This window comes from Hypanus sabinus, chromosome 11 (assembly GCF_030144855.1).
Source record: "Hypanus sabinus isolate sHypSab1 chromosome 11, sHypSab1.hap1, whole genome shotgun sequence".
NCBI classification, from domain to species: Eukaryota; Metazoa; Chordata; class Chondrichthyes; order Myliobatiformes; family Dasyatidae; genus Hypanus; species Hypanus sabinus.
The window spans coordinates 108,784,899-108,798,650 of record NC_082716.1 but is presented as its reverse complement, the minus strand read 5'-3'; the positions used below and the strand labels follow the sequence as shown (position 1 = coordinate 108,798,650).

The 13,752-nt window shown below is 47.8% G+C and overlaps 1 protein-coding gene across 2 annotated transcripts in view; it reads left to right on the top strand.

The window, feature by feature from the left end:
* LOC132402270 (SPARC-related modular calcium-binding protein 1-like) overlaps positions 1 to 13,752 on the top strand; it is a 124,371-nt gene that overhangs the window by 49,553 nt on the left and 61,066 nt on the right. For both annotated transcript variants that reach the window (XM_059985089.1, XM_059985088.1), the window contains exon 2: positions 899 to 1,070. In XM_059985089.1, the coding sequence (XP_059841072.1) occupies positions 899 to 1,070 (172 nt within the window). The remainder of the gene's footprint in view (positions 1 to 898; positions 1,071 to 13,752) is intronic.

Sequence of the window (13,752 nt, the reverse complement as noted above, 5' to 3'; positions counted from 1 at the left end):
CTAAGGCTTTTGTACCTCTTTCCTCATGACAGCAGTGGGAAGAGAGCATAGGCTGGATGCTGGGGAGGCTAGTGTGCGTTGTTGTGTATTTAATATTTCAGTAGTATTTGAGTAATACTGTATATATTGTCAAATTAAAAATCACAGGTTATATGTAAAAGCACGTGAATGGTATACGTCATTATGCCACCACATCATGAACGTGCATGTTATTTGCTTCCTGTTACACCGCTGGTGTTTAGGGCAGCAATGAAGGTCTTTCCTCTCTAGGGGTGTTCAGGGCTTCCTTCATCATGTCACTAGCTTCCTCTTAGTTCTCACTACTGTCAGTCACACAAGTCCTGGGTGGAGACTCCGGAATACCATCGCACACAGATGTAGAAGGATTTTTCATGCTGTCTCAGTAACAATTTTGTTTTAAGTGTCAGGGTTGTTAGTCCCTGACAGGGCCGGTGGACCACTCTTAATCTGGCCTCTACCCTTTGACCTGCTTGGCCTGGTTGACCCTACCAGGAGCCAAAGGATAAAGCCCCGACTCCAGACAACATGGCTCCCCAGGTCACTGAGGCACGCAAGCCTCCAAACTGTGACAAAGTTACGGTCTTGGAGAAAGTGCGCTTCTTGCTGAAGTAAAAGTGAAACAAACTGGCATTATTCCTGGCTCCGTGTTTATCCTTGCGTTAGTTTTATGTTTTGGAGTTATGAAACCAAGCACCCATGATGGAGCTGGCTGAGTTTACAACCTTCTGCAGCTTTTCCTGATCCTGTGCTCTGGCCCCTTCATACCAGCTGGTGAGGGAACCAGCGAGCGTGCTCTTCATGGGGTTGTTCTGTGTGTTAACATAAGGTTGTTACTCGCAGTGAGGACAGATGCTAACTGGAACTGTTGCTGCTTTAGTCTCTTATAGATGAGCGTGACCAAGGGGGCCTGTGCAACACCAACTGCTCCAGGGCCCAGCAGAAGCTGGTGTGTGGCAGCGACAGGAAACTCTACAAGTCCCATTGTGCCTTCCAGCGGGCCAAGTGCAGGGACCCAACCCTCGAAACCGTGATTCGGAGCCGATGCAGCGGTAAGTGTGAGGACTCACGGGTACACAATGACTCTTCCAATCATCGTCAGGCCATCACATGCTTCTAGTGTAACATCTGTCAATAACACACATGAAACGCTGGAGGAACTCAGCAGGTCAGGCAGCATCTGTGGAGAGGGATACATGATCAACGTTCTGGGCCGAGACTTGTTAGTTTTTGAGAACATTGTGTACCTTGGAAAGCCCAGCCGACCCTGCATGAATTCTGTCTATGATCTTTGTCTTGCCAACATAGTCAATGACCCCATCCGTCCCAGACATCTCAAAGTTCAAAGTAAATTTTATTATCAAAGTAACATAAATGTCACCATATCCAACTCTGAGATTCACTTTCCTGCAAGCATGCTCTGCAAATCTATAAAATGGTAACTCGAGTTACATTTTATAGAAACTGTCGAGTCTCCCAAAAGCAGAGGTGGTGGTGTCTGCCTCATGATCAACTCCTCTCGGCGCGCAGATGTATCAGTGTTGCTCACCGGACCTGGAAAATCTCGCAATTAAGTGCCGTCCATTTTACCTGTCGTGGGAGATTTCAGCGATGATTTTGGTAGTGGTGCACATTCTACCTCAGGCCAATATCAAACAGGTTCTAGATAATCTGAGCAATGGGATCAACATGCAGGAAATTGCACGTCCTGACACCTCACCATCATTTTGGGGAATTTTACCTAGGCCAGCTTGAAAAAGTCACTATATAATTACCATCAACAAATCACCAGAGGGAACAACACACTGGACCATTGCTACACCACCGTCGAGAATGCTGACCGTGCTATTCCACACCCTCACTTCAGGAAGTCTGATCACCTGGATGTACTTCTACTCCCTGAGTATAGGCAGAGACTGAAGACTGCAGCACCAATAGTGAGGACCAAGAAGGCATGGACAGGGGAACCACAGGACTGCTTTGAATTGGCGGACTGGTCTGTATTCAGGGATTCATCTTTGAGTCTGGATGAGTATGTTGCAGTTGTTACCGACTTCATTAAAACCTGAATGGATGAGTGTGTGCCAACAAAAATTTGCTGTACATTTCTAAACCAGAAGCAATGAATGAACCAGGAGGTTTGTCGTTTGCTGAGGGCTGGATCTGTGGCGTTCAAGTCTGGTGTCATGGATCTGTACAAGAAGACCAGATACGACTTGCAGAGGGCTATTTCAAGAGCAAAGAGACAATTCCAAGTGAGATTGGAGGCGATATTGGATGCACGTCAACCCTGCAGGGTTTGCAGGACATTTCTTCCAACAAAGTGAAACCCAGCAGCAAGAATGGCAGTGATGCTTCACTACCAGATGAGCTCAATGCCTTCTATGCGCGCTTTGAAAGGGAGAACAAAACTACAGCTGTGAAGGTCCCTGCTGCTCCTGGTGACCCTGTGATCTCCATCTTGGAGGCTGTCTTTAAAGAGAGTGAACCCTCACAGGGCAGAAGTCCCCAGCGGAGTACTTGATATGACTGAAAACTTGTGCCAAGCAACTGGCAGGAGTATTCAAGGACATCTTCAACCTCTTACTGCTAAGGTTGGATGTTCCCACCTGCTTCATAAAGGCAACAATTATACCAGTGCCTAAGAAGAGTAGTGTGAGCTGCCTTAATGACTACCACCCGGTAGTACTCACATCGACAGTGATGAAATGCTTTGAGAGGTTGGTCATGACAGAACTCCTGCCTCAACAAGGACCTGGACCCTCTGCAATCTGTCTATTGCCACCACAGGTCAATGACAGACGCAAACTCAATGGCTCTTCGCACAGCCGTAGATCACCCGGACAATATATACACCTATATCAGGATGCTGTTTGTTGACTATAACTCGGCATTTAACATCATCATTCCCACAGTCTTGATCGATAAGCTAAAGAATCTGGGCCTTTGTACCTCCCTCTGCAATTGGATCCTCGACCACAAGCTGTGCAGATTGCTGATAAAATTTCTTCGTTGGCGATCAACACTGGTGCACCTCAGGGGTGTGCGCTTAACCCACTGTTCTATTCCCTTTATATCCACATCTGTGGGGCTAGGCTTAGCTCAAACAGCATCTATAAATTTGCTGATGATACAACCATTGTTGGTAGAACCTCAGGTGGTGACGAGAGGGCATACAGGAGTGAGATATGCCAACTAGTGGAATGGTGCCGCAGCAACAACCTGGCACTCAATGTCAGTAAGACGAAAGAGCTGATTGTGGACTTCAGGAAGGGTAAGATGAAGGAACACATACCAATTCTCATAGAGGGATCAGAAGTGGAGAGAGTGAGCAGCTTCAAGTTCCTGGGTGTCAAGATCTCTGAGGACCTGGCCTGGTCCCAACATATCAATGGCGCTGCAAAGAAGGCAAGACTGTAGCTATATTTCATTAGGAGTTTGAAGAGATTTGGTTTGTCACTTAAAACACTTGGAAGCTCCTATAGGTGTACCATGGAGAGCATTCTGACTGGCTGCAGCACTGACTGGTGGGGAGGGGTCTACTGTGACTACAGAAAGTTGTAAAATTGGTCAGCTCCATTTTGGGTACTCTGTAGTATCCAATACATCTTCAAGGAGTGGTGGTGCAGAAAATGTCCATCATTAAGGAGCCCCATCGCCCAGGGCATGCCTTTTTCTCATTGTTACCATCGGTAAGGAGGTACAGAGGTCTGATGGCACACAATCAGTGATTCAGGAACATCTTCTTCCCCTCTGCCATCTAATTCCGAAATGAACATTGAACCCATGAACTATTTCATTTTTCTTTTAATATAAATTATTTCTTGTTTTGCGCTATTATTTATTTAATATAAACATATGTACTTACTGTAATTGACAATTCTTTTTCTTTCAATATTATCATGTATTGCATTGAACTGCTGCTGCTAAGTTAACAAACTTCACGACACGTGCTGGTGATAAGAAACCTGATTCTGACTGCAACAGGATCAATGAAAGATCAACCAGAGTGCAGAAGATAACAAACTCTGCAAATACAAGTATAAATAAGTGGCAATAAATAATGAGAATATGCGATAATGAGGTAGGGTCCTTAAAGTGAGATCATTGATTGTAGGAAGATTTCAATGATGGGGCAAGTGATCGTAGTTATCCCCTTTTGTTCAACAGCCTGATGGTTGAGAGGCAGTAACCGTTGCTGAAGCTGGTGGTGTGAGTCCTGAGGCTCCTGTACCTTCTATCTGATGGTAGCAGTGAGAAGAGAGCATGGCCTGGGTGGTGAGGATCTGTGATGGATGCTGCTTTCCTACGACAGCGCTTCATGTAGATGTGCTCAGTGGTTGGGAGGGCTTTACCTGTGATGCACTGGGCTGAATCCACTACCTTCTGTAGGACTTTCCATTCAGAAACATTGATATTTCCATACTAGGCCATGGTGCAGCCAGTCTATATATTCGCCTCTACACATCTATAGAAGTTTGCCAAAGTTTTAGATATCATGTTGAATGTCAGCAAACTCCTAAGGAATTCGAGGCGCTGCTATACTTTCTTCACAATTGCACTTGTGTACTGGACCTAGGACAGATCCTCTGAAATGATACCTAGGAATTTAAAGTTGCTAACCCTCCCCACCTCTGGTCCTCCGATGAGGACTGGCTCATGGACCTCTGGTTTCCCTCTCCTGAGGCCTACAATCAGCTCCTCGGTTTGTCACTCCTTCTCCGCCACCTGTCCCACACCTCTCCCTCACCATTCCCAACATCCTTTGCTCCCACAAGGGTGACAAGCTCTCTGTCTGCTCCTTGTTGACAAATACAGTACTGTAGCGGTGTGCTACACGCAGCGCTAAAATTACGACGGAGTCGGTAACTGCAGTCGAAGGAGAAAACTTTATTCGAAAACTTCAGCCTCACTTTTAAGCCTCTGTCAACCGGCCCCCCATGGCGCAGAGGCTCCAAAGCTCTGTGCTCGCAAACCCCCGTAGGCTATCTAATTGTGAGTCGGTTCGGATACGCTAGGAAATGGGTCGCCACATAACCCCCCCCCAGAACCGGCCATACACCCCCCAATGTCCACAGTCTGGGCCAGAACCTGCTTGGGAGGTCGGCCTCTGCGCCGAGGCGCCGGAAACTCGGCCGGTTGCGCCAGGTCCACATGGGCTGGTTTGAGGCGGTCCACCGTGAAAACCTCCTCCTTCCCCCCAACGTCCAGCACGAACGTGGACCCGTTGTTCCGGAGCACCATAAATGGCCCCTCGTATGGCCGCTGCAGCGGTGGCCGATGCCCGCCCCTTCTGGTGTGGCAGGGGGTGCTGGTATTCCAGGTGGGCCAAACTGGTCAGCTGGAGGTGCGCCAAATCCTCCATAGCCATATTGTGGAGGTGCACCAAAACTCTGTCCAAATCCCTGAGGTGGTGCAAATCCTCCTGGAGGTGGTTGTGGCACTACATACGGATTAAAATGGGGCGGTTGTGGAGGGGCACCTCGTCCTCCTGGAGGAGGTGGTGGTCCATACCCACCCATTGGCCAGCCAGGAGCACCACAGTGGGGCAGAAGCTTACCAAATGCTGCTAATGGCTGGGGAGGTCAGCCCTCACAAAGCTGGCAGCAGCAGAGTTACAGTAGCCCACAAGGTATGTGGATGACACCTGGTCAGCCAATGGGTGGGTATGGACCACCACCTCCGGGTCACCAATTGTAGCGGTGTGCTACACGCAGCGCTAAAATTACGACACAGAGTTGGTAACTGCAGTCGAAGGAAAAAACTTTATTCGAAAACTTCAGCCTCACTTTTAAGCCTCTGTCAACCGGCCCCCCATGGCGCAGAGGCTCCAAAGCTCTGTGCTCGCAACCCCCCGTGGGCTATCTAATTGTGAGTCGGTTCGGATGTGCCAGGAAATGGGTCGCCACAGTACTAGACATATGAGCCTAAGACTTTTGCACAAGAGAAGGAAAGAATAAAGACAAAGGACAAAGGTCAAAGTAAATTTATTATCAAAGTATCTATATGTCACAATATACTACCCAAGATGCTTTTTTTGAAGGCATTCAAAGTCGAGCACTTATTCTGGCTTCTTTCCTTTCCCTTTCCAGTCCTGAAGAAGGGTCTCAGCCCAAAATGTTGACACTTTATTCCTTTCCATAGACACTGTCTGAACTGCTGAGTTCCTCCAGCATTTTGTGTGTGTTACTCTGTCTATAGACACTGTCTGACCTGCTGAGTTCCTCCAGCATTTTGTGTGTGTTACTCTGACCATAGACACTGTCTGACCTGCTGAGTTCCTCCAGCATTGTGTGTGTGTTACTCTGTCCATAGACACCGCCTGACCTGCTGAGTTCCTCCAGCATTTTGTGTGTGTTATTCTGTCCATAGACACCGCCTGAACTGGTGAGTTCCTCCAGCATTGTGTGTGTGTTACTCTGTCCATAGACACTGCCTGACCTGCTGAGTTCCTCCAGCATTTTGTGTGTGTTATTCTGTCCATAGACACCGCCTGAACTGGTGAGTTCCTCCAGCATTTTGTGTGTGTTACTCTGTCCATAGACACTGTCTGACCTGCTGAGTTCCTCCGGCATTTTGTGTGTGTTACTCTGTCCATAGACACTGTCTGACTTGCTGAGTTCCTCCAGCATTTTGTGTGTGTTACTCTGACCATAGACACTGTCTGACCTGCTGAGTTCCTCCGGCATTTTGTGTGTGTTACTCTGTCCATAGACACTGTCTGACTTGCTGAGTTCCTCCGGCATTTTGTGTGTGTTACTCTGACCATAGACACTGTCTGACCTGCTGATTTCCTCCAGCATTTTGTGTGTGTTGCTCTGGATTTCCTGCATCTCTTGTGTATATGGTGACATATCCGTATGTTGATAATAAAGCTTTTTTGACTTTTGATGAAGAAGGAGGGAGACAGAACTGGACAGATTGCTTTTTACAGCAGGGGTTCCCAATCTGTGGTCCATGGATCCCCTGCTTAAAGGTATTGGTCCAAGCCACATAGAAGTTTGGGAACCCCTGCTTTACAGAGACCTGTCACAGGGTTGATGGGTTAAAATGGATTTGTGTTCTACAGTGATGGAGAGAGTGGGAGAGGGAGAGGGAGAGAGAGAACAAACAAACACGTACAAATTCTGCAGAATGTTTAGTGGTGCCTCTGGGATCCACAAAGACTCTTCTCATTTTATCAGAGTTGCCAATGGGAAAAACTCTAGCCTCCGAATCTTGAGGCAGTCAAACGGGGAGCTCTCACAGAGAGGTGCCTGTAGCATGCCGAGGTACTCTCCAGTTATGAGTAAGTCATCTGTTTTTTGGGTGACAGGATAGGATGCTAAATTATTAGTTGGGTGTTCCTTGCATAACCCCTAGAGGGATTTCCCTGACCTGCTTTGCCCTTCTCCTGCACCGTTTGCCATAAATCTCTCCAGGGAGTCATGAGGGGCAAGTTTTCTTTTACAAATTGGTGGGTGCCTGGAATGTGCTGCCTGGGGGGGGGGGCAGCTGTGGCAGAGGCTGAGACATTAGAGACGTTCAGATAGGCATATTAATTTGAGGAAAATAGAAGGATACGGACATTGTGTCAGTGAGACACAAGGTTGAGTGAACTCGGCCTTTTCTCCTTGGAGCGACGGAGGATGAGAGGTGACCAGATAGAAGTGTATAAGATGATGAGAGGCATTGATCGTGTGGATAGTCAGAGGCTTTTTCCCAGGGCTGACGTGGTTGCCACAAGAGGACACAGGTTTAAGGCGCTGGGGAGTAGGTACAGAGGAGATGTCAGGGGTAAGATTTTTACACAGAGAGTGGTGAGTGTGTGGAATGGGCTGTCAGCGATGGTGGTGGAGGTGGATACTGTTAGGGTCTTTTAAGAGACTTTTGGGTAGGTACATGGAGCTTAGAAAAATAGGGGGCTATGGGGAAGACTAGTAATTTCTAAGGTAGGGACATGTTCGGCACAACTTTGTGGGCCGAAGGGCCTGTATTGTGCTGTAGGTTTTCTATGTTTCTATGAGATTAGAGAGCTGTTGATGGACTTCAGAAAGGGTAAGACAAGTGAGCACACGCAAGTCCTCATCGGGGGATCAGAGGTGGCGAGAGAAAGCAATTTTAAGTTACCGGCTGTCAATATCTCTGAGGATCTAAACTGGATTGACATATCAACGTATCGATGAAGCTACAAAGAAGCCATGACAGTGGTTATATTTCATCAAGAGTTTGAAGACGTTTGTTTTGTCACCAAAGACACTCACAAATTTGTACAGATGTACAGTGGAAAGCATTTTAACTGACTGCATTACCATCTGGTATGGGGTGGGAGCGGCTCTGGCACTGAATCGACGTAAGCCACAGAGACTTGTGAACTCAGTCAGCTCCGTCAACTAGCCTCCCCAGCATCCAGGACATCTTCAGTGAGCGATGCCTCAAAAAGGCGGCATCCATCATTAAGGACCCCCACCACCCAGGACATGCCCTCTTCTCATTGCTACCATCAGGGAGGAGGTACAGAAAACTGAAGAGACACACTCAACGATTCAGGAACAGCTTCTTCCCCTCTGCCATCCGATTTCTGAATGGACATTGAGCCCATGAACACTACCTCATGCTTTTTATTTCTGTTTTTGCACTTATATAACTTTTACCTGGGGATGCAGCAGGCGCATGGAAGTCACGATGAGGACACAGCATCCAAGTACCTCCAAAGAGTGAGACAGGTCCTAAAAAGCCAGCTGAATGGGAAGAACATGATCAGAGCAATCAATACTATCGCTCTATACCCAGATACTATCGCTTCAGATACCCAGCCGCAATAGTGTGCTGGCCAAGGAACAGACTGGAAGCCGTAGATATCAAGGCCCTGAAGCTCCATTAGAGGATTCCATCCAAAGTCCATTGTCGAGCGACTGTACACCCGCCGGAATAATGGAGGACGGGGACTTGGGAGTGTCAAGGCCAGAGTCCAGGAGGAAATGCGAAACATACATGAGTATGTCAGGAAGATGGCCTCCCAAGGACGGTCTGCAAGGAGAACACCTCAGACAGCAGGCAGAGGATATGGAAATGGAAGTGGGTGAAGCAGAGCCTGAGGACCAGAGGCCATGGCAGGATGAGCCACTGTACGGGATGTCCCATCACCAGATATCTGAGGTGTCTGGAAATGGCAAAACTGAGGGACAGCATGGAGTCAATAGACAATAGACAATAGGTGCAGAAGTAGACCATTCGGTCCCTCGAGCCTGCACCGCCACTTTGAGATCATGGCTGATCAATTACTATCAATACCTGGTGCCTGCCTTGTCCCCATATCCCTTGATTCCCCTATCCATAAGATACCTATCTAGCTCCTTCTTGAAAGCATCCAGAGAATTGGCCTCCACTACCTTCTGAGGCAGTGCATTCCAGACCCCCACAACTCTTTGGGAGAAGAAGTTTTTCCTTAACTCTGTCCTAAATGACCTACCCCTTATTCTCAAACCATGCCCTCTGGTACTGGACTCTCCCAGCATCTGGAACATATTTCCTGCCTCTATCTTGTCCAATCCCTTAATCTTATATGTTGCAATCAGATCCCCTCTCAATCTCCTTAATTCCAGCGTGTACAAGCCCAGTCTCTCTAACCTCTCTGCGTAAGACAGTCCTGACATCCCAGTCACTGCTCATGGCTGCTGAAGAACAGGTGCTGGGCATCAGAGGGATAGAAGCCGGGACCTATCACAGCAGACGAGTCCCAAGATACGGACTGTGCAGGGAATCCACTGAAACCATCCAGCGTAGTAGCAGGATGCAGGCAGGGACAGCGTTCTCTGAACGGCATAACCAAAACGAGTATGGATTGGACACTCCCAAGCCCAAATGGGAAACACCCGAGAAGGTAGTGGAGAATGACAGAGCCAAGATCCTGTGGGACTTCCAAATACAAACTGACAAGCAGGTACTGGCCAACCAAACAGACATAGTAATACTGGGCAAGGAACTGAAGAAAACAAACAGTAAGAGATGTGGCAATCCCGATGTCAGTAACATCAGGAAGATCGAACGAGAAGCTGGAGAAACTCCGGGCTTGAAAGAGCAGATAGAAAGGGTGTGAAAGGTTAAGGCCAGAGTAATCTCACTAGGGGCTGTGACACCTGGACTGGGAGAGCGGCTCCGACAGATCCCGGGAACAACATCTCAGGTCTCGGTCCAGAAGGGCGCACCACTAGGAACAGCACGGATACTCGAGCTCCTAGGCCTCCGGTAGAAGGCCCGAGATCGAGGGAAAATACGCAATGACACCACCCGTAAGGGGTGAGAGAAAAAAAATATATGATTTTTACTGAAATTCAGTTTTTTCTGTATTTATCACTGCTGCCGCAAAGTGATGTGTGCTGGTGATATTAAACCTGATTCTGAGTGTGCAGGTGGAAGAGATTAGTTTAGTTGGCCATTTGATTGCCAGTTTAATTGTTTCAGCACAACATTGCGGGTTAAGGGCTGACCCTGTGCTGTACTGCTCTACGTTCTGTGTAAAAGAGGACGGTGGATCGTGGCCGAAAGGGAAGGCGGGAAGAACATTGGAAGGGGAGGAGACCATTGTGTAGCCGCGGGAGCAGTGGTTAACGTGACGCTGTTACTGCTCAGGGTGGCGGAGTTTGGAGTTCCTTACGGCAGTCACGCTCGGGGTTCAATTCCCAACCGCCCTCTGTAAGGAGTTTGTGCGTTCTCCTTGTCAACTGCTTGGCTTTCCTCCGAGTGCTCCGGTCTCCTCACACGGGGCAAAGGAGTACTGGTTGGTAGGCCAATAGGCCATTGTAAATTGCCGTGATCAGGCTAGAGTTAAATCGGGGATGCTGGGCGGCACAGCGCATTGGGCCGGAAGGGCCTGTCTGGGATCCCCCACCTCATTGTCTTGTGGAGGTTGGACCACTGGACATGGATAAACTGATAAGATTTGGAAATTGTGGGTAGTAGGGAACTGTGTTTAGGGCAGCAATGAAGGTTCTCCACCTCTGGCACTGTTCATCGTGTCAGTAGCTTCCTCTCGGTTTTCACTACTGTCAGTCGTGTAAGCCCCTGGTGGAGACTCAGGGATTCCGTCCCTCTCAGATGTAGAAGGATTCTTGATTGATGGTCAATAACAATTTTGATGGTCAATAACATAACAATTTTGCTTGACCAGTGATGCACCATCAATAACTCTCGGAGACGTGAGGCGAGATATAGGCTTTTATTGGCCGGAAGAAAGAACAAGCAGCAAGTGACCACCACACAACATCCTGAAGACTGAGGAAGGGTCTGTGACTCCAATTGCCTTTATACAGGAGTCTGTGGGAGGAGCCACAGGAGCAGTCAGCCGGGGGGGTGGGGGGCATGTCCAGACAGGGCTATGTAGTTCACCACAACCAGTCAGGGTTGTTAGCCCTGAGCTGAACCCCTGAACCTGGAGAACCAGTGGACCACTCTGAGTCTGGCCTCTACCCTTTGACCTGTTTGGCACGGATGACCCGACCAAGAGCCAAAGCATAAAGCCCCGACTCCAGCCAGCATAGCTCCCCGGGTCACTGAGGCACGCGAGCCTCCAAACCCTACGGTAAGGTTGTGATTGTCTTGGAGGTTAGTTCTCATTACTGAAGCATTAAAGAAAAAACACATGGTGCATAGGATCTTGCAAGGATCTAAATGTTTTTGATGTGATCTGTTCAGAATCAATATTTTGCAAGTGGCCAGAACTGAGTGCTGTTACCGATTCAGCACAAAACCACATATGTCAGCAGTTATTCTAATTTTTAATGCTCCATTGGAATTCTTTATTACAATTTTATTGATTACCGCTGCAGATTTTCCTTTCTTGCACTAATCTCCAGGAATCTGCCTGGAATTGGTCGGTGTAGTGTTTTGTGCGGTACCTGAATCAGTTTCGGTGCGATGAAAAGCCATGGGAAATCATGACCTCTAGAGGGAGTTTGGCGTTCTCATCCACCTCCCTCTTGGTGTCAGACACAAAATATAAAACCACAAGACAGAGGAGCAGAATTAGGCCATTCATCCCATCGAGTCTGCTCCACGATTACATCATGGCTGATTTATTATCCCTTTCAACCCCATTCTCCATTATCTTTCAATCCTAATCAAGAACATATCATCAAATGTTTTAAATATACCCAATGATTTGGCCTTCACAGGCATCTAACTCAGCATCCTTGAGCTAAAGAAATTCCTCCTCATATTTTCTCAAGGAAGTACTCAGACACAGCATCATGTGATCTATTCAATCGAATCCCAGTCTGATGAAGGGTCTTGACTTGAGGTGACATCTGTCCATCTCCTTCCGTAGATGCTACCTGATCCTCTGACATCCTCCAGTCTCATTTCTGCCATCCCGTTATTATGCTGGACAACAAATTGTTTTGAAACTGTTGCCTCCTCAGAATTTTTTTTTTGTCTATGATAGATGGCTTGAAGCTGAACACAAACAAAATTTCAGGCTACTTGTGTATGGAGAAACAAGAAGTTAACTTTTATTGAATATAATGTGTTTCATGGCATAATGGTGCTAATGCTTTGGAATGGTTCAACTCAGCTAAAAATGTTTTGTTGATGATTTTCATTTGTACTCGGTGTCTGAGTCTTCTCGCTCAAGTGTCCAACAATAATCAGCCAGTATTGATGGATTCCAGTTTCCCTGATACACCTGCCCATTCACCTCCTCCCTCACCTCCATCAGGGCCCCAAATGGTCCTTCCAGGTGAGGTGGCGCTTCACCTGCGAATCTGCTGAGGTCATCCATTGTGTCTGGTGAGACCCGTTGTAAGATAGGGGACCACCGCGTCAAGCACCTCCGCACCATCCGCTCGCTGCAAGTGTGACTTCCTGGTGGCCAAACATCTTCATTCTCATTCCCATTCCCATTCCCAGTCCGACATGGCCAAGATGAGGCCAACCTCAAGGCAGAGGAATAACACCCTCTATCTGGGTGGTCTCCAACCAGATGGCATCAATATTGATTTCTCCTTCTGGTAAACAGATTCTCCCCCACCCCTTCCTGTATTCCCCACTCTGACCTCACCTACCTGTTACTTCCCCTGGGTCCCCTCCTCCTTATCTTTCCCCTTGGTCCACTCTCCTCTCTTATCAGATACCTTCTACTCCAGCCCTTGACCTTTCCCACCCATCTGACTTCACCCGTCACCTTCCAGCTGTCCTCCTTCCCCTCCCTCCCTCCACCTTTTTGTTCTGACATCTTCCCCCCTTCCTTCTCAGTCTTGAAAAAGGATCTTGGCCCGAAACATTTCCTAACTATTCACTTCCGTAGATGTGCCTGACCTGCTGAGTTCCTCCAGAACTTTGTGTGTGTGTGGTGCTATATATAGCTGGGGTGCCTAAGACTTTTGCACAATACTGTAGTAATTTTATGTATTGTAGTGTACTGCTGCCGCAAAAATGAAAAACGAATTTCATGACAACCCACACAAAATGCTGGAGGAACTCGGCAGGCCAGGCAGTGTCTACGGAAAAGAGTAGTCGACATTTTGGGCTGAAACCCTTCAGCAGGACACAGATTTCTCCTGTTTCAAATTTCATGACATATATGAGTGATTATAAACCTGATTCTGATATGGGTCTCTACTGTAGACTGAGGGTGGGAAGGGGGCAGGGAGAAGGGAATCATGGTTGAGAAGATGGGAAGGGAGGGGGAGGGAGCGGGGAGCACCAAAGAGACATTGATTGGCAGCAACAACTACTCCACGATTTCCATCAGCACAG